The 22770-nt window shown below is 46.1% G+C and overlaps 1 protein-coding gene, 1 long non-coding RNA gene and 2 other non-coding genes across 6 annotated transcripts; 3 read left to right on the top strand and 1 right to left on the bottom strand.

Annotated features, from left to right (window-relative positions):
* Nucleotides 1-874: 874 nt before the first annotated feature.
* Nucleotides 875-3644, bottom strand: LOC123161067 (uncharacterized). 3 transcript variants are annotated; one of them, XR_006480524.1, is made up of 2 exons: nt 3380-3644; nt 875-2536 (listed from the first exon to the last, which is right to left on the bottom strand). It is a non-coding gene; the product is annotated as an uncharacterized lncRNA (long non-coding RNA). The 3 variants fall into 3 exon arrangements; XR_006480522.1 differs by having other exon boundaries at nt 2645-3644; XR_006480523.1 differs by having other exon boundaries at nt 2609-3644.
* Nucleotides 3645-7538: 3894 nt separating this feature from the next.
* Nucleotides 7539-10274, top strand: LOC123159467 (uncharacterized). The gene is made up of 3 exons (XM_044577309.1): nt 7539-8440; nt 8657-8984; nt 10142-10274. The coding sequence occupies exons 1-3, from the start codon at nt 7943-7945 to the stop codon at nt 10180-10182; spliced, it is 867 nt and encodes a 288-aa protein (XP_044433244.1). The 5' UTR covers nt 7539-7942; the 3' UTR covers nt 10183-10274.
* A 7020-nt stretch (nt 10275-17294) lies between these two features.
* TRNAP-UGG (transfer RNA proline (anticodon UGG)) lies at nt 17295-17366 on the top strand. The gene has a single exon. It is a non-coding gene; the product is annotated as a tRNA-Pro (tRNA).
* Nucleotides 17367-17837: 471 nt separating this feature from the next.
* Nucleotides 17838-17909, top strand: TRNAD-GUC (transfer RNA aspartic acid (anticodon GUC)). Its single transcript has one exon. It is a non-coding gene; the product is annotated as a tRNA-Asp (tRNA).
* Nucleotides 17910-22770: the final 4861 nt, after the last annotated feature.

The following is a 22770-nucleotide window of genomic DNA, read 5'->3' on the forward strand; positions in this document are numbered from 1 at the left end:
ACCTTCCCCTTCTTGGATGCTTCGGCCTCCAGACGTGTGGAGGCCGTCCTTCTCTTTCTCCCCCCCCCCCCCCCCCTCAGGGTGGGATGGCTTTCTTCTTCTTCCTACTCTTCCTCGTCGTCCTCGGCGGCAGAGGAATGGGTCTCGGCGTCTTCGGACGTCACGTCCGAAGTGCCCTTATGACGGGGGGCCACTTCTGGTCCCCTTGGCCTTCTTCTTGGCCTTCTTCTCCGGCGCTTGATAGGGCGCCTGAATCAGCATCTTCGTCAGAAGTGGAATTGCTGGGTCTTCAAGCAGCGGTGTCGGATAGTGAATCCGCTCCGCCTTCTTTGTCCAGCCCTGAGAGAATCAGTTGGGAGGCTTAGACGTCTTCCTCGAGTATGCAAGTAAAGGATACACCTTGAAAACATGAAAAAAAAAACTTACCGGACTAGCGGTATGGGCCAAGTCGTGCCCATGGTCCTCGGCCGTATCCGGCCACATCTTGTTGGACTTGAAAAGCACCTTCTAGATGTCTTCGTGCGTAGTGCCGAAGAACTGCAGCAAGGTCTGGTGCTTGGCCGGATCGTACTCCCACAAATGACAAGTCCGCACTACTAGAAAAAACACTACCAGTAGCGTGGGTTTTTTGCATACCAGTAGCGCTGCTACGGCGCTACAGCTATTTTTTAGCAATAGCTCGTTTTTACCCCGCACTACTGGTAAATGATGATAGTAGTAGCGCTTGTTTTGAAACAAGCGCTACTGGTAAAGGATGATAGTAGTAGCGCTTCTATGATACACCCACGCTACTAGTAACTAATTAGGATTTAAAAAAAACTATAAAAATCTACCTATTCCAGTGTAGACATACATCTCATAGTACTCACATACATACATTTTATAATACGCACATTTTATGCATACAGTCAATCATACATATCTATTATAGATAATTAATACATACATACATATATATATACACACACAATATACACCACGCCTATAGGTCATCGTCGCCGGCGCGTCCACAAGCCCGTGTTTGATGGTGTTGATGTCAGTCATCATCGCCGCCGCAGCAGCACTGTGAGGATGCCGTCATCGTCGTCACGCCGCAGCCCTGTGTCGATGTCGACCTCATCGTCGTCATCGTCGCCGCCGCAGCCCCATGTTGATATCATCGTCGTTGCCGCCGCAGCTTCGTGTCCATGTGTTCCCTACTAGGAACTCACAAATCCTGGAATTAAACAATGAACCAAGATAGTGCTAGGCATGACCACAAGTGAAAGGAGATAAGGAATTCCAAGGCAGTACGAAATCTTGTTATAGATTCTGAATACAAGCTTTTGAGGCAAATTGCAACAAGCAAAGGCTGTGCACCAAGTAGAAATAATTCCCAGGTCATTCGCAAGCAAGCAAGCAAGAAGGCATCACCAACAGCAGATGTATTACCAACATTGTACCCTTTACCAGCCGCGCTAGTCAGCGTCGATCACCTCTGCGCCCATGTCGGGAAAGTGAAAACTTGTTAGTACGCAAATTGCATCAGTTCAACCAAATAATATATTACAATTCACGCTCATTAAGTTAAGATTCCTTCTCATCTAGCAATTTAAAGGGGCTCATGCCAAAAATATATGCTTAATTCCTCACTGGCTATTCAAACTAAATGGTCCAGGAATGCACATGGTTACCATGGATAAAGTTGCAATTCCTAAAGTTGATCATCTCTTCGTTTTGCGAGGAAAAGATAGCATTTTTAGAAAGCGTACAATTAGAGTTGAATGATGAAAACCGAGCGTACCACCCAACACCAAAATGCTGTCAAATAGAAACAAAAGCAGTCATAAATTTAACCAATTTAACCGCCACAGATCTATAGTCCACTGAATACCGACCATTTAAGCCGCAAAGGAGGCCTCCACTCTTGTCGCAGACACTGCAAGGCAGCACATCGTTCAATCTTTTTTTTAACCAGTCTCAAGTTAACTTGTGCAATAAAAGTTACCCTACACTTTCCTTCTGAAGAGTCGCTTATTCCAGTCTCAAGAAGGACCAGACCCACCAAAACACAACCATGTATGTACAGGCATTAAACGTACACAGCAAGACATAACAATAGAGACCATAAATGTTCAGGGTTATGTATGCAGGTTTCTGAGCACTTTTGTTGCTTAATCAGAGTAAAAAATGGTACCCCCCAGAAAATTTAAACATATTGCGCTACATAGAACCATGAGCTGCCCATTTAACAAGAAGGGTACATGAACAAAGCATGAGCTATCGGCTAGGTCTATCAGATTAATTGCCTTCTGAATAAGTGAACAGTATTGATTACCATTGATATCAGTGGCATATCACAAACACTACTTTTTATTTCCAGGATGAAAGAATGAACTTTAATATCAGCTGCTAGCAGATCACGACACAACAAATCGTGCTAATAGTAATAATTACCACAGTGAGACTTAATATGTAATAGGAAAAATGATACCAGATTATGCAGTGAGGATGGCCTGATCTACTAGCTCTGCTTCGTGTTCCTTATCTTCATCCTCTGAGCCAGACAGAAGATGGAATCAACATGAGAACATTCATAAAACTACTAAGTGATTGAGAACAGAGCAACCTGACTATAACAAATTAAACACTTGGCCAAATTAACCTCCAGCTTCAGGTCCCAACAATCTGCAGGCTAACGAGTGCTTCAGCTGTATATCCCTCACCCTGACGCCGTCCTCATCTTCTAACTAGCGCACCCTACTCCTCCCTGCCAATCACTTTGTATGCAACATGCAGTACACCTTGATCCTTTGAACTGTCACAAACACTCTAGATGTGCTGTCAGCTCTGTTCTTCTCCAAATAGCGACAGCAGACACATTATGATGGCATATACAGAGCACGCTTAAAACTAACAGCTGCTACAATCGAATTTGGCCAAAAACACCAGTCATAAACACTGCAACTGAAGGATGTAAACAACAAATAGCCTGTCTCTCCATGCAGCAACACTGTTAGTTGTTTTCTCCACCGCATAAAACCTTGCTGCCAATAATATAAATTACACAACACTTATCTTTCACATGCATAAGGTTATTTACGACAGGCTTACATACTCTGTAGTCTATACACTCCAAGATTTTAACCCAAGACCGCACCGCATTGTGTAATTACACAACACTTATGTTTATTCTATACATAACATCAACAGGTTGTGCACGGAGGAAGGAACGTAGTGGAACAGAAGGAAAAAAGGCTGCTGGGCATAAACACAAACAGGTTGCGAGCAGTAGTGCACGGAGGAAGGAAAGTAATGGAACAGAAGGGGAAAAAAGGGCGGGGAGAGAAGGAAGAAGGGGGGAGGAGAGGGCATGAATCGAGGGAAGAGGAGATCTCACCGCGCCGGAGTTGGACGCAGCCGAAACCCTAGCCGCAGGGAGGGGTCGTGCGCGAGGGCTTGCTGCCGCGAGGAGCGGATTTTGCCAGAGGGAAGGAAGAACCGTTGCGAGGAGAGCTCGTGGGTGTGTTGCGCTCCAGCGAGGGCCGTCGGAAGTAGCCGGAATCGCCCGGCGTTGGTGGCGGCGGCGAGGGTTCGCGGGAGGCAGAGGAGAAAATAAGGGAACGATGGGGTTGTTCGCTGGCCTGGGTTGGTTGTCTCGATGGGCTGGGCTAGTTGTAGCGCATTACGTGACCCGCGCTACGATTATGTTTCTAGTGCTAGCGTGGCCCAGCAAACCCTTGCTACTACTATTGCTTGTCCGCGGGGCACAATTGAGGATATTTACTAATAGCGTGCTCAAAAGAGACCAACGCTACTGATAAGCCATACCAATAGCGTGCTTTGTACCCAGCGCTACTGGTAATTACCAATAGCGTGGGGGCCCAAACAAACGCTACTGGTAAACTTCTATGTATAAGCATTTTCCTAGTAGTGCCGGCTTTGACATGGAAGGATCCGGCGAACAAGCATCACCTGGATCACATTGACAAGCTTGATATTCTTATCTATCGTGCTCCTGATGCGCGTCTGAAGCGGTGTCAGCTCGTCTGACGAAGACCAGTCCAGGCCCTTCTCTAGCCAGGAGGTGAGCCACATCGGGGCTCCGGACTGGAATTTGGGAGCCGCGGCCCAGGTGGTGTCGCGCGGCTCTATGATGTAGAACCACTGCTGCTGCCATCCTTTGATGGTCTCCACAAAGGTACCTATTGGCCATGTGACGTTGGGCATCTTGCTCACCATGGCGCCTCCACACTCCACGTGTTGTTTATCCACGACCTTCGGCTTCACATTGAAGATCTTTAACCATAATCCGAAGTGGGGTGGGATGCGGAGGAAGGCCTCGCGCACGAAATGAATGCCGAGATGTTGAAGAAGGAGTTGGGGCCAGATCGTGGAAATCCAGCCCATAGTAGAACATGAGTCCACAGACGAACGTGTGGAGAGGAAATCCCAACCCGCAGACAAAGTGGGAGATGAATACTACCCTCTCATGGGGTTTGGGTGTGGGGACGATCTGTCCCTTGGCCGGAAGCCGGTGGGCGATTTCTTTGGCCAAATACCCGGCCTCCTGGAGCTTCGTAGTGTCCTTCTCCTTGACGGAGGAGGCCATCCACTTGCCCTGCGCTCCGGATCCGGACATGGTTGGAGTGCTTTCTTGGGGCGGAAAAGATGAGAACTTGGGCGCTGGAGCTCGAGAATGGGGGAGGCAGAGAGAGAAGGTGTGGGTGAAAGGGGTGAATCCTTATCTCTTTATAAAGGCCGTGAATATCAAGCGCCTCCCCACTCGCCCTAAAAGCTCTCCTATTCCCAAGGGTCGTGCAGATGATACAGTGGGATTACCCATGCCCGTATTGATGAGAATCCCGCAATAAGGGGACATGATCTTTACTTTGACAAGACATGCCAATGAAACCGCATCTCAAAATATGGAGCGGTAGGCTAAAAAACGATTCGAAATAATGGCGGGGCGGCAACGTGATGTCACGCTACAAAAATTTGTCAGCGGAGTGGACTCGTGAAATATTATACTCTCTACGGTTGTGTGTGGAATTTGTTTTGCAGAGCCGGACACGATTCTTGTGTTCAAAGATTATTTTGGAGTATTTGGAGAAGGAACCCGCCTTGCAATGGCGAAGACAATCTGCGCGTCGGACACCTCGTCATTGAAGTCTGGTTCAGGGGCTACTGAGGGAGTCATGTATTAAGGGGTCCTCGGACGGCTGGACTATGTAACATGGGCCGGACTGATGGGTCGTGAAGCTACAAGACAGAAGATTCTCTCCCGTGTTTGGATGGGACTCTCTCCTTGGCGTGGAAGGCAAGCCTGACGACCGGATATGAAGATTCCTTTCTCTGTAACCGACTTTTTACAACCCTAGTCCCCTCCGGTGTCTATATAAACCGGAGGGCTTAGTCCGTAGAGGCAATCATAATCATATAGCCTAGACTTCTAGGGTTTTAGCCATTACGATCTCGTGGTAGATCAACTCTTGTAATACTCATATTCATCAAGATCAATCAAGCAGGAAGTAGGGTATTACCTCCATAGAGAGGGGCCGAACCTGGGTAAACATCGTGTCCCCCGCCTCCTGTTACCATCAACCTTAGACGCACAGTTCGGGACCCCCTACCCGATATCCGCCGATTTTGACACCGACAACCCCCTTCTTTAAATTAGATGTGGCAGATGCGGGATGAACTCCTACCACATGATCGCATACGAGGAATTCAAGAGGAATTGGTGGGATTCTTTCTTGACCACCTCATAGCTAAAGCCAGATAATACCATGTGGAAATTGATATAGACATGAGATGTTAGGGATTGTAAGAGATCTTATATTGTATATATGTAACTAGTAGTGTCAGATAGATATACGAAAACTTGTTGTTCGACCAATCTCTCGGAGAAAGAGAGGTCACTCCTCTCTGTATATGTTCATGACGATCTTGTGTAATTAATGGTTCCTTCATTTGCTTACTAGCTAGTGTGTCGAGTTCTCTCTATATGTATAGTAGCTAGCGTTGACCAAGCACGAAGAAAGAGAGGACACTTCTCTCTATTAGCTAGCTAACACAATATATGGAACCCCTAAATTAACCCTCCAAAACCCCCTAACCCCCCCCCCCTTAAAAAAACAAAACCCCCAGCTCCTACCAGCTGCTGACGCGTGGATGCCTTTTGGTCCCGGTTGGTATTACCAACCGGGACTAAAGGTCCTCCTGCCTGGGCGCCCCGCAGCGGCCACGTGAAGCCCCTTATGTCCCGGTTCGTAAGCGAACCAGGACTAAAGGTTTTGGGCTTTAGTCCCGACCCATTAGGCCCAGTTCCAGAACCGGGGCTAAAGGGCTCTGGAGCCGGGATAAATGGGGCCGTTTTCTACTAGTGAGAGGAGGTTGGAGTACACAGTAAGTCTAGGGCTAGGTCTAGGTTTGCTCATGTGGCATGCATCTGGTGTCAACCAGATGTAACTTCACTCCTTTGCTTGTGAGCGGTATCGGGTGGTTGCCTCGTTCTTCTTCTGGCCAGCTTCAATGATGAGAGCTTCTCTAGTAAGCTTGTAAGTCAATGAAAGCGGGCTGATACAAAATAATCATCCATTTTTCATCATCGTCGTGGGGAAGGAAGACCAGAGGGATCTGCATTTTGGCCCTTCAATTATGGAGCATTGTGGAGTGACATGGGTTTGCTTTGTCTGTCTTTGATCACTGCAACGTCCTTGAGCATCGGAGTTGAAGAGCAAGTCAACATATGTCTCTGAGGGCATCCGCAGTGTCGAGAGGCAACCTTGCCTCTATGTTGGGCCCCATTAGGTGCCTCCAAGTTTCATAGAAAAGTATGCAACGTATAAAGGTTGTGGTTGCCTCTTAGATGGACCCTACAACATACTCAAAACAGAAGAAATCTCAGCCTATTTTATTCGGCCAACATCTCACACAACTGATCTTAGAAACTGGCAATGTGGGGCCACATAGTTATTTTATTCGATGGAGGCTGCCTCCAAGCTAAGAGGTGATGCTAGCAATTTTAGACTAGAGGATGCACTTGGCAATGTATAGAGGCTGCCTCTAGTAGGAGAGAGAAGGCTTAGAGGCATACACCATGGCTGCTCTCATGTGCTTTTTAGATTGTTTGGTTTGATTGCCACCTATGGGCCAGCCTATCACCGATCCACTTTACAAACCATCTTCATCATACACAGATGTCTCTTTTCTCTACTGCCGGCGAGTTTGCCGTCAGAGATAATGGCGTGTCACGACTTAATTGTCCCTTGTACAGTATCATTTTGGAGTCATGTCTACAAATCTAAAGGGCTTGGTTGTATTTTTTAGTTTTTTTTGCCCAACTGTCCGCCTCCACGATCCACACACTCCTGATCATAGAAACAGTCAAACAGTATTGGTATTGCACACTCGGGCATTGCGCGAGCAGAGGGGAGCAGCACACACCAGGTCACAAACACTCAGGAATCAAGCTAGTGGCAACAGAAATTAGCGAGATCCCGCACGCCATGGCAGCTCTGTTGGATCTCATGGTGGTTCACTCCTCGCCGTTGCCTCGCTTCGCTGGTGCCCCGCGGGCGTTCGCCGCGCTGGTGGTCGAGGCATCCGGGCAAGGATAGGGAGCAATGCCGCCGGCCTTTCCATGCCTCCGCGCCGGCGTGCTGGGGAGGCCTGGAGGAGCGGCGCTGCCGATCACGACCGCGGCCGCCGCCGCGCGTGGACCACCACGGTCGGGAGTGTGGGCTGGGCCGAGAAGATGGCCCACAAGCCCATCTCGTGCCCAAAGCCCGCTACACTGGCACCTTGAAATACCCCGCCTTGGCGCCCGAGCGTAACCGCCTCAACCAACCGCGCGCGCTTCTCCTCTTCTCCCCGTCGCCGGAGCGCCGCCGACAAGAAACCAAGAACCCACCATCCCCGCCTCCTCCGCTCTCCAGCGATCCAGCGCCGGCGGCGACCGATGGACCAGTTCCACGACAGGCAGCACGTGCGGCTGCGGAGCCGCGTGCTCGGCACGTACCTCCACGCCGACCACGACGGGGAGCGCGTCTCCCTCAGCCGGCGCCGCGACTCGCTCAACGCGGCGTGGGTGGTGCACATCCACCAACGCGGCGACGGCCCGTACCTGCTCCTCCACAGCGCCGCCTACGGCCGCTACCTCGGCACCACGTTCAAGCCGGCGGCGCTCGGCCACCACGGCTGCCGCACCGAGCAGCGCGACTACAACGACGAGCCGGACTTGATGGCCGTCATGTGGAAGGCCTCCGAGGCGGGCTTCGACAACGTCGTCCTGCTCCGCAACGTCGCCGGCCGCTACCTCCGCGCCAACGGCAGGTACCTCCCCTGGAACACCGGCGTCACCGTCGACAACATAGGCAACATCAGCGCCATGATGTACTGGACCGTCGAGGACATCCCCGACAGAGAGGGCCCGCCAGGCCTCCCAGGCCCGATCCACGTGAGTTCGCCATGACCTGCTTCTTGAATCTTGATAATTGTAACTCTCAAATTGCTTCTTGAATCAATTGAGCGAATTGAGTTTTGGGGGTTGCGAATTGTGTTCCATTCGCCGGAGAGAAATTATTGGTTCTGTTCTTCCCAAATTTTGCGATTCCTGAGAGCTTCTTTGATCTCCTGAACCTAACCATGGTGGTTCTTTTGGACTCAACTGCAGACCCCCAGCCCCGGATACCACTCCCTCATGCTCTGGCGCAACCCGGTGGTGTCACGGCTGATCCGGTTCATGCTGTCCGATCCCCACGGCCCCATCTACACCCAGCACTGCTGGACCACGCTGCGGTTCAGGGGGAGGTCCGTGTTCCACCTGAGGGACGAGCTGGCAAGGCGCATCGCCTTCGTCCTGGACGAGCGTCAGTCCTTCGACCTCGTAATGTGCGTCCGAGCGGGCCGCCGGGGGCGTCTGACCCCACTCGTCGTCGACCTGCCCAGCAGCGGCTACGGCGAGACCCTCTGGATTGTCGTCTTCATGTCCGGGACCCCAGGTGAGGGACACTCTCCATGTCCCAACTTCCTAATGATCTCCTTCGTAAATCGTAATGGTGGCAACAAGTGAACCGGTAGTCTTGACTGAATTTGCTATGCACGATGTACAGATTTTGGTGTAGATGCTATGATGCGTGTCCATGATCTTTTAGTATTGGCTGCATTTTGAACCAGTTTGCTGAAAATGTTATAATCCGAGGAAAAGTTTACTGAAATTGTTGTAGTCTAAAAAACAGTTAACTGAAACTGCTGTAGTCTGAAACTGTCAGGAGTTGGTAATTATCGGCAACTGTTGTGGTCTTGTAGATAAGTGTGAAAGATGATTACACACAACCTTGGTATGGAAAGCATTGATTTCATACTATTCTCATCGATTCAGATAATGCAGTACCTCCATTTGATACTATCTTTTGCCATCAGTAAAAAAGAATTGCGTAAAGCCATTGAAAGTTATAGAAGTTAAAAAAGCCAAATCAGCTCCTTAATCACTTTTTAGGCTTAGCATAGAAGAGGATATATCCGTTTGAGTTTGCCTATTTTACTTGGGTTGAACATCCTCTGAACAAAATTCAGGTTCCTACAATACTAAATTAAATCTAGTTTCTACAAACCATATTGCTTCCAGGTTTTGCACCTGAGCTGTATTTCTAGTCTTGTCCTTTTTTTTGTAAAAATCTGAGATTTGGATTGCTGATCTGCTTCCTACGAATATTGTTTGGCCAGAAATGTGTTGGTGTTCTTGAAATCTTTTATTGCAGAATGCACAGATATTTGAACTCTTACTTAGTGTAGTCGTAATCTGATCCTTCTTGGAAAAAAGATTTTATGATAGGTTTTGTTAGGACTTTGACTTGTCTGAAAAGTAAAAGTAGCTGAATGGTAATAGTACTAGGTGCCAAGTGGATTTATCAGTCTCTGCACACGTGGCAAAACGTGGTCTGAAGCTAGTAGAAGCTACTGGTTCCACATTACTGTTCTTGATTCAGATAATTCAGTTTGTCCATTTCGTAACGTTTGCACTAGTTGAAAAGGCAAATCATTTTGTAACATTTGCCGCTTAGTTCCTTGCACATTATATTGTTTCAGGTTTTGTCCTATTGATCTTTTTTGTTATTTGGTCTTCCGCCTAACTGACTCATTATTTCTGCTATTTCAGCTTATAACGCACTGCGGCACCCAGATGTCGATGCAGAGTAGAGAAAGATCAGAGCAGGAGTGTCAGAACCTGAAGTGTTCACTCTGAAGATGTAGTTGCTGTATCGTTTCAGGCAAATAACGATTCAGTTAACCAAGGGCCCAGATGCGCCGACAACGCAAGACTCATCCTAGCCGTAGATCTATTTTACCGTTGTAACAGTCTTTTACCAGTTTACTGTTACCAGCTGGTTAAACCACTGCCTATAACTGGCCGGGCTGTGGCTGGAGAGAGGCATCTTGATCACTTTTCCTCAAAACGCCGTGATGGCTAATATATCGGAACCCTAGCGTTCCTCCTACCTCATACCTATACCGCATAGTTCATAGGAAAATTCCATAGAAATTCTTACAGATCCTCCCCGGGATCTAACAAATTGGTACTCAGAGCAAGGTTATACCTCGGCCACAAAATTTTGTCCAGAGAAAGAGTAATCCCACCCAATTCCCTCCCTCGTTGTAGATCGGGCTCGATCTGATCTTAGGCGGTGCTGGGGACGACGATCTGAAGTTGAGAGCAGAGATCTGTACCAGGGCGGCGTTGGAGACGGCGATCGGTACCGGGGCGGCGCAGGAGGCGGCGAATTGTTCGGCTGCAGACCAGTAGTGCGGAAGGGTTGCGGGAGAACAATTCTCCAGCGGTAAAATTCCCTGTCCATCGCTGGTTTGTGCAGCATCGGCGGCGAGGACCGAGAAGGCGGCAGGATCTGACCGGAGAGACAGGTTACCGGGTGCATTCGGCAGTAAAATTCCTTCTCTCCTCCTCAGATCAAGGTGATGGGGCGCTCCAAGGCAATTGATGAAGCGGATCTACATGACGTTCTGTCGTTGCGAGATGATTTCGGAGTACTGCAGCAGGAGAGCGCACAGATGCAAAATCAGATGTCTAAGCTACAAGAGGAAGTGCAAGTAATTGGAGCCAAGCAAGGACAGATCTCTGAAACAGTGGGTACAGTGGAGCAAGTTGTACGTGATCTGAGCAAGCAATTAGCAACAATTAGTACTGTTTTAACTAATTTGGTTAAAGTTTCTCAACCTGATGCCCAGCAAGATAATCCATCCAGTTCAACTCAGGTGGTCAAATCTCCCACTCTGCATAGAGAACAAACACAAGAACAAGCAGTGAGAATAGAGCAACTGAAGCAACAGTTAGCAACAGAGAAAGAGAAGACTAAGCAGATGGAAGATATCCAGTTACAGAATTTACCTCCCATCAGAACAAACAGAGTTACAGTGCCACCTGGCTATGCTCAACCAGGGAGAAATGACACTGCCAGTGCAGTAGGAACTCCTGTTACCGGAAGACATAATGCACATACTCCTGCATTCAACCAGTTTTACCAGCAAAACAGAGACAGGCAATTGTGGCAAGGGTACTACAAAACTTATGAGCAGGATATGCAGGCTCAGTTCATGAAATCAGTTACAAAAGGACCTAGGCTGGATTTCCCTAGATTTTCTAGAACAGACCCAGTGGGATGGATTAGACAATGCAACAAATACTTCCAAATGTCTGGAGCTCCAGAAGAGTACAAAGTATCATTAGCACAGATGTACATTGTTTGATGATGCTGATGTATGGCTCAGGAGATCTGGTTTGTTAAAAAGACAGCTAAATTGGAAAGAATTTGGTGCAGAGGTAGTTAAAAGATTTTCTGACAAAGGTTCATATGATCTGACAGAAAAGTTCAACTCAATCAAACAGTTGCATTACTCTGTATCTGAATACACTAAAATCTTTGAGGATTTAATGGCAGATGTGCAAGAGGAAAATCCTGAGCTGGGAGAACTGTGGTTTGTGAGGTGCTATGTGAATGGTCTAAGAGAGGGCATTAAATTTCAACTTAGGCCTTTCAGACCTAAAACCCTAACAGATGCTTACTGTATGGCAAAGGACATAGAGCCTAATCATCCACACATAGCAACTACCAGTAAGAAACAAGTCACTCCTTTCAACAATTTCTATCAGAAATCCACTTGGATTCCTCCAGCAAAACAGAGTATCACTGTAGCTCAACCACAACAACAGCAGCAACTTCCTACTAGACTAGCTGAAATGCCTGTAAACACTGGTTAGAAAATCAAAAAAGTAGGAGAATGTTGGAGATGTGGAGATAAATGGCAGCATGGTCACAAATGTAAATTGATTCCTAATATACATTTGCTGCAACAAGAAGAACCAGATCAAAATGTAATTGATAGTGAGGAAGTTGAGCAACAGGAACAGCCAGAAAATACAGAGGAAGGAGAACAGGCAATGTTCATCTCTACACATGCATTGGGTCATCAGCTAGCTGTACCAACTCCTACAGTTATAATCCACATTAATGGAAAAAGAGCAATGGCCTTACTAGATTCTGGCAGTACTTCCTCCTTTATTAACCAAGATTTTGCTATTAAGGCCAATTGTCAGATGTTACCTGTCAAACAAAGAACTATAGCAGTGACTGGAGGAGGCAGATTACTATCTTCTACAGTAGTACCTAACTGCAAATTTCAGCTAGCTAAACTGAAACTCCAACATAATTTCAGAGTGCTGACACTTCCTAGCCATGATGTTATTCTGGGATATGATTGGATGACTATAGTCAGCCCTGTAGCATTCAACATCCCCAAGCAGACATTCAGTTTCACAAGAGAGGGGAATCAAACTGTTACTACTACAGTCTTCAATACTTCTGCACCAGTTAAGGAAGTACCAGCAGAAAAGATGGATAAGCTATTGGATAAAGGAGTGGAAAGTTTCCTCTTACAAGTGCACAACATATTGATGGAAGCACCAGAAGGCACACAAACTCCTCCTCAAATACAAAAGTTACTGCTAGAATATGTTGATCTGTTTGAGGAACCTAAGTCTTTGCCACCTGAAAGGGCTCTGGACCATACTATTCCCTTAGTTCCTGGTGCAACTCCACCTCATGTGAGACCTTATAGAGTTCCTCAACATCAAAAACAAGAAATGGAGGATCAGATTAAGAAACTGCTAGCAGCTCACCTCATCAGGCACAGTCAAAGTCCTTATGCAGCTCCTGTTATACTAGTAAGGAAGAAGGATAGTTCAATGAGGTTATGCACTGATTTTAGGAAACTTAATTCTTTAACAATTAAGAACAAGTTTCCTATACCAGTGATTGAAGATCTCTTAGATGAATTGCATGGTGCTCAATATTTTTCTAAGATTGATCTCAGATCAGGCTATCACCATATCAGAATGCATCCTGATGATATACAAAAAACTGCATTTAGGACATTTTTGGGCCACTTTGAATATTTAGTTATGCCTTTTGGGTTGTCAAATGCACCTGGCACCTTTCAAGCCCTAATGAACAGCATTTTTGGGCCATACTTGAGGAAGTTTGTATTGGTGTTCTTTGATGATATTTTAATTTACAACAAAAATCTCAAGGAACACCAGGAACACTTGAAGATAGTGTTGCAAATACTAAAAGAACATCAGATGTTTGCAAAGATGTCCAAGTGTGTTTTTGCTGTCCAACAAGTAGAATACTTGGGACATGTAATATCTGTAGAAGGAGTAGCTACAGATCCCAAGAAAATAGCTGCTATTGCTGAATGGCCAACACCTGACTCTGTTACTAAACTGAGAAGTTTCTTGGGTTTAGCTGGGTATTACAGAAGGTTCATCAAAGGATATGGAGCAATTTGCAGACCTTTGCATGATTTGCTAAAGAAAGGACAGTTTGCATGGAAACAGGAACACAACCAAGCTTTTGTCCAGTTACAACAAGCCTTGATCACAGCACCTGTCTTAGCACTGCCAAATTTCTCCTTACCTTTTGTATTGGAAACAGATGCTTCAGGCAGAGGAATAGGAGTTGTGCTCATGCAACAGGGCAGGCCCATAGCTTACTATAGTTCAGCCCTGTGTCCCAGAAATGCAGCCATGTCTACATATGAGAAGGAAGCATTAGCTATATTAGAAGCATTAAAAAAATGGAGGCACTACCTGCTAGGGAATGAACTCACTATCAAGACAGATCAGCAGTCTCTCAAGTTCATTACTGACCAGAAAATCACTGAGGGAGTGCAGCATAAACTGATGATGAAATTACTGGAATTTAATTTCAAAATCCAGTATAAGAAAGGAACAACCAACAAGGTAGCTGATGCATTATCCAGAATCCTTCCAAGTTGTTTTGCTATGTCAGCTATCACACCTGTATGGGCTGAGGATCTGTTGCTAAGTTATCAACAGGATCCAGTCAGTAAGAAATTACTAGAGCAACTGCTGCTGCAACAAAACACTGACAATTCTGATTATACCATACATGCTGGGATAATCAGATACAAAGGAAAAATTCTGGTAGGAAATACTCCTGCACTCAGAACTCAGTTAATACAGGCTCTCCACAGCTCACCTATAGGAGGACACTCAGGGATGAGAGCTACATACCAGAGGATCAAGAATATTTTCTATTGGCCTGGTCTGAAACATGAAGTGGAAACATTTATAGCTGCATGCCCTGTCTGCCAGAGAGCAAAACATGAGAACTGCTTGCAGCCAGGTCTACTGGATCCCCTCCCTGTAGCAGACATGGCATGGCAACATGTGACCATGGACTTCATTGAAGGCCTGCCAAACTCTCAGGGCAAGGAAGTTATTATGGTGGTGGTGGATAGATTTACCAAATATGCCCATTTTATCCCACTGTCCCATCCCTATACTGTCTTGAGTGTAGCACAAGCATTTGTTGATCACATCGTTAAGTTGCATGGACCCCCTAAATTGATCATATCTGACAGAGACAGGATTTTTACAAGCCAACTCTGGAAAGATATATTTGCTGCTTTGCATGTGGAATTAAGATATAGTACAGCTTACCACCCTCAAACAGATGGTCAAATGGAACGAGTAAACCAATGCCTGGAAACTTATTTGAGGTGTATGACTACTAACGAACCAAAAAAATGGGTCTCATGGATGTCTTTGGCTGAATTTTGGTACAATTCCACATACCACACTGCCTTGAAGATGTCTCCATTTCAGGCACTATATGGATTTCCCCCTCCCCTCATCTCTGAATTAGCAATTCCTGGTCCTGAAGAAAAGGAGGCACAAGATTTCCTCAGTGCTAAACAGCACATGTTGGATTTGCTCAAGAGCAACTTGCAACAAGCACAAAACAGGATGAAACACTATGCTGATATGAAAAGAGTGGAAAGAGTTTTTCAAGTTGGGGAGCTAGTTTATATGAAAATGGCCCGATACAGATTGGCAGCTTTTGGTTTTCGAGGAGCTCTGAAACTCCAGAACAGATACTATGGCCCTTTCTTAATCACACAAAAAGTGGGACAGTCAGCTTACAAGCTCCAATTCCCTGCAGACGTCAAGATCCATCCAGTGTTTCACGTGAGCCAGCTCAAGAAGCACATTGGAAACAAATCCATTCCCAGCCCTCATTTACCAATGGTGAACGCAGATGGAACGATCAAAACGGGTCCAGAAGGAGTTCTGCAAGTCAGGCAAATTCCAAAGCACAACAAACTGGTGGTCCAATGGCTTATTCAGTGGCAGAATTTACCTGCAGACGAAGCCACCTGGGAGGACGCAGATTTCATCAAATATACATTTCCGGAATTCTTCAAAGCAACAACTCAAGCTTGGCACGAAGCGGGGCACACGCCGTGAGGGCACGTCGTGTCTCAAGAAGGGGGCAATGTCAGAACCTGAAGTGTTCACTCTGAAGATGTAGTTGCTGTATCGTTTCAGGCAAATAACGATTCAGTTAACCAAGGGCCCAGATGCGCCGACAGCGCAAGACTCATCCTAGCCGTAGATCTATTTTACCGTTGTAACAGTCTTTTACCAGTTTACTGTTACCAGCTGGTTAAACCACTGCCTATAACTAGCCGGGCTGTGGCTGGAGAGAGGCATCTTGATCACTTTTCCTCAAAACGCCGCGATGGCTAATATATCGGAACCCTAGCGTTCCTCCTACCTCATACCTATACCGCATAGTTCATAGGAAAATTCCATAGAAATTCTTACAGATCCTCCCCGGGATCTAACAAGGAGTCCTGTCAGTTCACCTCTTCAGAAGTTCCACCGCCTCGGACATTATGACAGCAGAACTGGACCCGTGCTTTTGCCTGTTCATAGATATAGGTTCAGAAAACTCAGCAGCTCCCGTGTTTCTTCTGCTAGCTAAAGCTTGCTCCGTTCTCTCGATAGGATAGGGCGAACCTGTCAGTTTTGGCCTTGCAGTTTTATGATTCAGAACTGCTCAAAGCGTTGTGACCAGTGGTTTTAGTAGTCGTCAGGGTCTCGCTCTTCGGCAATTCATTCATCTCTATGATATGTGGTTGGTACTTGCAATGAGTTGATCTTGCATTTCTTTTGGATGATGGATGCACTTCGTATAAATGAAAATTGCAGTGTTCTTGCCAATAATCCTGTCTTTCTGTTAGGCCCTTGGCAGAAATGCAAAACGTAGTGGGTTTGAGCTGGTGATGGTGCTTGTAGTTGTGCTGTTTTGAGTTTTGGCCAAGGAGCATGAAAAGGAATTTGTCTCGTGTGCCGAGCATCTGAGTTCTGAACTGCATCTGTACCCCCAGCGCTCCTTTTACGATTTTGAACTTGGTTGTACAACCTGCCGTTCCTTTGTAAAATCTGTACTGTACTTTTTTTCCCAATTTGTGTGTACATCTAGAGGTTGATATCTTCAATGTGTCGACGTTTGCTATCTCTGTGCACTTATGTGCCTTTCCGCAGTCTATTTCTTGTCACAATGACCCCCCCCCCCCCCCCCCCCCCCCCCCCACACACACACACGCGCGCGCGCGCACACAATTGGTTTTTTGTTATTTTGCAAGTTGTTTATAATTTACAAATAGCAGTGCCATCCTTCTGTCCTATGTTTCAGATCTTAAGTTATTTGTTGCATTATCATAATTTTTAGAAATGGGGTGATTTTCACAAGGTTGGTATCGATATATACGTTATTTGTCATACCATCTCATAACCTGAAACTGCTTGCAAGTGTTCATATGTTTTCTAGTCAAATTCAGTCTGTTACAATCTCTTGTCCTGCAATTCGGGTTTTGCTGTGTGGACATCGAACTTATAGTGATAACAAACTAGAAGGACATCAACTGGGCGTTTGGTCTAGTGGTATGATTCTCGCTTTGGGTGCGAGAGGTCGCGAGTTCGATTCTCGCAACGCCCCCAAATTTTTTTGATTTATTGTTTTTTTTTTGTAAAAAAAATGCGTGCTCTCATCGCAAGATAGTTTGCCGTGAGATGAGCTGCTTACGTTTGCCTTCAGCAAATCACCTCAAGGTGAATTCTATGTCTAGGCAGAAAAGTTGTGTGCGCTCTTCAATAGCATTAATATATTCTCACTAAGCTACCAGATATTTGTCTTATTACGAGCCCATTTTCGGAATTCAGGTCTGATCCGTCTGAACTTGATATTGATTGAAGATGCAGTGGACTGTATGTGGCGGGTTCCTCTGAGCCATCCCGCCGAGATGATATTTTTAACCTCTCCAATCTGACCCATGATTCTTAAACATGAACAGGTATACATCGAGTAATCTCGGAGCTGAGCTCAACTATAATAGGTGCATGGTCTGAGCCTCTAAGGTGATGAAAGGGATAGCCTACTAAAAGCCTGGCCAATAAAATTAGCAACCAAGTCGTTGTAGTATAGTGGTAAGTATTCCCGCCTGTCACGCGGGTGACCCGGGTTCGATCCCCGGCAACGGCGTATTTTTATTTCCCTTATTTTTTTTCTGCACTTACATTTCCATGCAAACTTTTGCTGGTTCAGTATTTTCTTTTGAACCCTCCACATCCCTTTATCTCTTTAGTGGTAAATACACAAAGAATCGTTTACAAAATAAGACAAAGATTATTTGTTTCTGCACTTACATGTCCATGCATACCTTTGCTGGTTTCAGTTTTCTTTTTGAACTCCCCAAATCCCTTTATTTATTCAGTGGTAAATACACAAAGAATCTTTTACAATCAAAGGGACAAAGGCACTAGGGCCTCATCAAACCAAGTACTAGGGGGAGAGAACCTAGCTAATCTTGCTAACTTATGAGCAACCGAATTTGCTTCACGATGACAATGCTCGAACCGGGCTTCGGCCATTACAGCATCCAAGCGTTCCCCAACTACATTGTTTCCTGCTGCCAAGAATTTCCCAGAGTTGTCTCGTAATACTGTTCGCACACGAACACGTCACCGTGTACCTCCAACGCCGAGGGTGATGCACCGCAACTCACGTCAAAGGAGACCCGTCCGGAAGCGCCTTTTGCTGGTTCAGTATTTTCTTTTGAACCCTCCACATCCCTTTATCTCTTTAGTGGTAAATACACAAAGAATCGTTTACAAAATAAGACAAAGATTATTTGTTTCTGCACTTACATGTCCATGCATACCTTTGCTGGTTTCAGTTTTCTTTTTGAACTCCCCAAATCCCTTTATTTATTCAGTGGTAAATACACAAAGAATCTTTTACAATCAAAGGGACAAAGGCACTAGGGCCTCATCAAACCAAGTACTAGGGGGAGAGAACCTAGCTAATCTTGCTAACTTATGAGCAACCGAATTTGCTTCACGATGACAATGCTCGAACCGGGCTTCGGCCATTACAGCATCCAAGCGTTCCCCAACTACATTGTTTCCTGCTGCCAAGAATTTCCCAGAGTTGTCTCGTAATACTGTTCGCACACGAACACGTCACCGTGTACCTCCAACGCCGAGGGTGATGCACCGCAACTCACGTCAAAGGAGACCCGTCCGGAAGCGCGGTACGCAAGCAATCCGGCGGGCGCTTTTGAGCACCAAAAACCCCACGCGCCCGGGAGGGACCCCGTCTGGACGCGCGGCGGCTATGGGCTACCCTAGGCCGGTTCGCCCGCCCCTAGAGCCTCGAGGATCGCTGCCCTTCAACGAAGAACGAACGAAGAACGAGAGAGAAAGAACAAGGGAGAGATGTAAAACTAGGGTAAAAGTAGATTGATTGTTCGATTGTGTGTTGTTGTTCAATCGGCCGTCACCCCTTAGGTATATAAGAGGCGGCTGGACTTCCCGTGCAAGGAAAAGGCTTGGATTCACGTCCAAAACCCTAGTAAATTCGGATTGGTCTTGTCCGAACTTTCCAAAACTGTTCGGTTTAAACTGACTGCACCTTGCGGGTCTTTTTTGTGGTGGTAAACGATCTCTAATGAAAACGAGTCCAAAAGCAATCTTGACCGTTTCAACGATACGAACAACTTTCATGTTGAACGTTTTTTGATCAGAGGTCATCTTGAGGGTCAAATAGCTCGCGCAAAAGATCTCTTTACTCGCGCTACCAATCAGACATGGCGTCTGGTGGGGCGCGCCATATTCCGCCTCGTGACAGGGCTGCACTCCGATTGCTCTAACTTTTGCATACGAACTTGGATTTGGATAATTTTTATATCAAAATCGATCGTTTAGACGAGACGAAGACAATCTGTGTAGATCATTTTTCCATTTGAGGTCGTCTTGGGGCTTAATCGGCCAAACTGTACTTTGAATATAAGTTCTTAGTACTTTGAGCATAGTTTCGGCCTTCGAGATGAAATCGGACGGCGATGACCCAAACTTCAAAGATGTTCATATCAACAATACGGAACTCTTTCATGAAGATCACTTCTCCATTTGAGGCCATCTTAAATAAGTTATTGACCGTACCAAAATCTGGTTTCAACACATGCCCCCCTGTTTTTCGGCAAAACTTGTGTGCCGAAAAATAATTTGCAATGTATTTGTTCTAAGGACAATGTCAACACTCCATCGGCCATTTATTTTTCTCAGGATGATAATTATGTATCGGCCATGTTTATGCTAAGAACGATAATTCTATATCGGCCATTGATTTTAATTTCTTGTTCACATCATACCTTGTAACCGATTACCACCAATCGGCTTTAAAGAGATGTGAATGAACCCGTTACTTGTAGCACTAAGGAAATCAAACTCCGAGAGGTCACTCCCTGTTAAGCAAGTAACATCAGGATGATTCCAATCCACCGATGCATCGGTCAAAGCAACACAAGCCGAATTATCCGCGTGAATGACTTCTACCTCATCATCGACCCATTGTATTAAGAATTGATGCATGGTAGATGGCACACATTAGTTAGCATGAACCCAATCGCGGCCTAATATAACATTATAGTTACCTTGCACCTTGGCGATGAAGAATGTGGTGGCCAAAGTTTTGCTTCCCACAGTGAGTTCCATGCACATCACACCTTTGGCCTCTGTATTTTCTCTACCCTCGAATCCATTAAGTATCATATTGGTCCTCATCAATGCATCATCATCTAACCCCAACTTTTTGAAGACCGAGTAGGGCATAAGATTTACCACAGCACCACCATCAACGAGCATCCTAGCAACCGGTGATCCGTTAATATGACCTTTGAGGTACAATGGCTTCAAGTGTTTCACCGGTTCTCTTGGCTTCTCGAAAATAGCATTCTTAGGACCAAAATTCAGCTGGGCTACCTCCCCTTCTTCACCTATAGCACGAAACTCGGCAGGTAAGTTGTTGGAGAAACGTAGTAATTTCAAAAAAATTCCTACGCACACGCAAGATCATGTGATGCATAGCAACGAGGGGAGAGTGTTGTCTACGTACCCAACGCAGACCGACTGCGGAAGCGATGACACGACGTAGAGGAAGTAGTCGTACGTCTTCACGATCCAACCGATCAAGCACCGAAACTACGGCACCTCCGAGTTCGAGCACACGTTCAGCTCGATGATGATCCCCGGACTCCGATCCAGCAAAGTGTCGGGGAAGAGTTCCGTCAGCACGACGGCGTGGTGATGATCTTGATGAACTACAGCAGCAGGGCTTCGCCTAAACTCCGCTACAGTATTATTGAGGAATATGGTGGCAGGGGGCACCGCACACGGCTAAGGGATCGATCACGTGGATCAACTTGTGTCAACTTGTGTGTTTAGAGGTGCCCCTGCCTCCGTATATAAAGGAGCCAAGGGGGGAGGGTGCGCCGGCCAAGAGGGAGTGGCGCAGGAGGAGTCCTACTCCTACCGGGAGTAGGACTCCCCCCCCAATCCTATTCCAACTAGGATTCCCAAGGGGGAAAGAGGGAGAGGGGTGGCCGGCCACCTCTCCTAGTCCTAATAGGACTAGGGGAAGGGGGGAGGCGCGCAGCCCCCTTGGGCTGCCCCTTTCTCCTTTCCACTAAGGCCCATGATGGCCCATATGGTTCCCGGGGGGTTCCGGTAACCTCCCGGTAACCCGGTAAAATCCCGATTTCACCCGGAACACTTCCGATGTCCAAACATAGACTTCCAATATATCAATCTTTATGTCTCGACCATTTCGAGACTCCTCGTCATGTCCGTGATCACATCCGGGACTCCGAACAACCTTCGGTACATCAAAATGCATAAACTCATAATATAACTGTCATCGTAACCTTAAGCGTGCGGACCCTACGGGTTCGAGAACAATGTAGACATGACCGAGACACGTCTCTGGTCAATAACCAATAGCGGGACCTGGATGCCCATATTGGCTCCTACATATTCTACGAAGATCTTTATCGGTCAGACCGCATAACAACATACGTTGTTCCCTTTGTCATCGGTATGTTACTTGCCCGAGATTCGATCGTCGGTATCCAATACCTAGTTCAATCTCGTTACCGGCAAGTCTCTTTACTCGTTCTGTAATACATCATCTCACAACTAACATATTAGTTGTAATGCTTGCAAGGCTTATGTGATGTGTATTACCGAGAGGGCCCAGAGATACCTCTCCGACAATCGGAGTGACAAATCCTAATCTCGAAATACGCCAACCCAACATCGACCATTGGAGACACCTGTAGTACTCCTTTATAATCACCCAGTTACGTTGTGACGTTTGGTAGTACCCAAAGTGTTCCTCCGGTAAACGGGAGTTGCATAATCTCATAGTCATAGGAACATGTATAAGTCATGAAGAAAGCAATAGCAACATACTAAACGATCGGGTGCTAAGCTAATGGAATGGGTCATGTCAATCAGATCATTCTACTAATGATGTGACCTCGTTAATCAAATAACAACTCATTGTTCATGGTTAGGAAACATAACCATCTTTGATTAACGAGCTAGTCAAGTAGAGGCATACTAGTGACACTTAGTTTGTCTATGTATTCACACATGTATTATGTTTCCGGTAAATACAATTCTAGCATGAATAATAAACATTTATCATGATTATAAGGAAATAAATAATAACTTTATTATTGCCTCTAGGGCATATTTCCTTCAGTCTCCCACTTGCACTAGAGTCAATAATCTAGATCACATCACCATGTGATTAACATCGATAGTTCACATCATCATGTGATTAACACCCATAGTTCACATCGCTATGTGACCAACACCCAAAGGGTTTACTAGATTCAGTAATCTAGTTCACATCGCTATGTGATTAACACCCAAGGAGTACTAAGGTGTGATCATGTTTTGCTTGTGAGAGAATCTTAGTCAACGGGTCTGCCACATTCAGATCCACATGTATTTTGCAAATTTCTATGTCAACAATGCTCTGCATGGAGCTACTCTAG

Source organism: Triticum aestivum, chromosome 7B (genome assembly GCF_018294505.1).
Source record: "Triticum aestivum cultivar Chinese Spring chromosome 7B, IWGSC CS RefSeq v2.1, whole genome shotgun sequence".
Lineage (NCBI taxonomy): Eukaryota > Viridiplantae > Streptophyta > Magnoliopsida > Poales > Poaceae > Triticum > Triticum aestivum.

Coding starts and splice junctions, on each gene's coding strand:
- LOC123159467 (XM_044577309.1), top strand. CDS start 7,943: ATGGACCAGTTCCACGACAGGCAGCACGTGCGGCTGCGGAGCCGCGTG. Junction 8,441..8,656: donor GCCTCCCAGGCCCGATCCAC/GTGAGTTCGCCA, acceptor ACTCAACTGCAG/ACCCCCAGCCCCGGATACCA. Junction 8,985..10,141: donor CTTCATGTCCGGGACCCCAG/GTGAGGGACACT, acceptor CTGCTATTTCAG/CTTATAACGCACTGCGGCAC.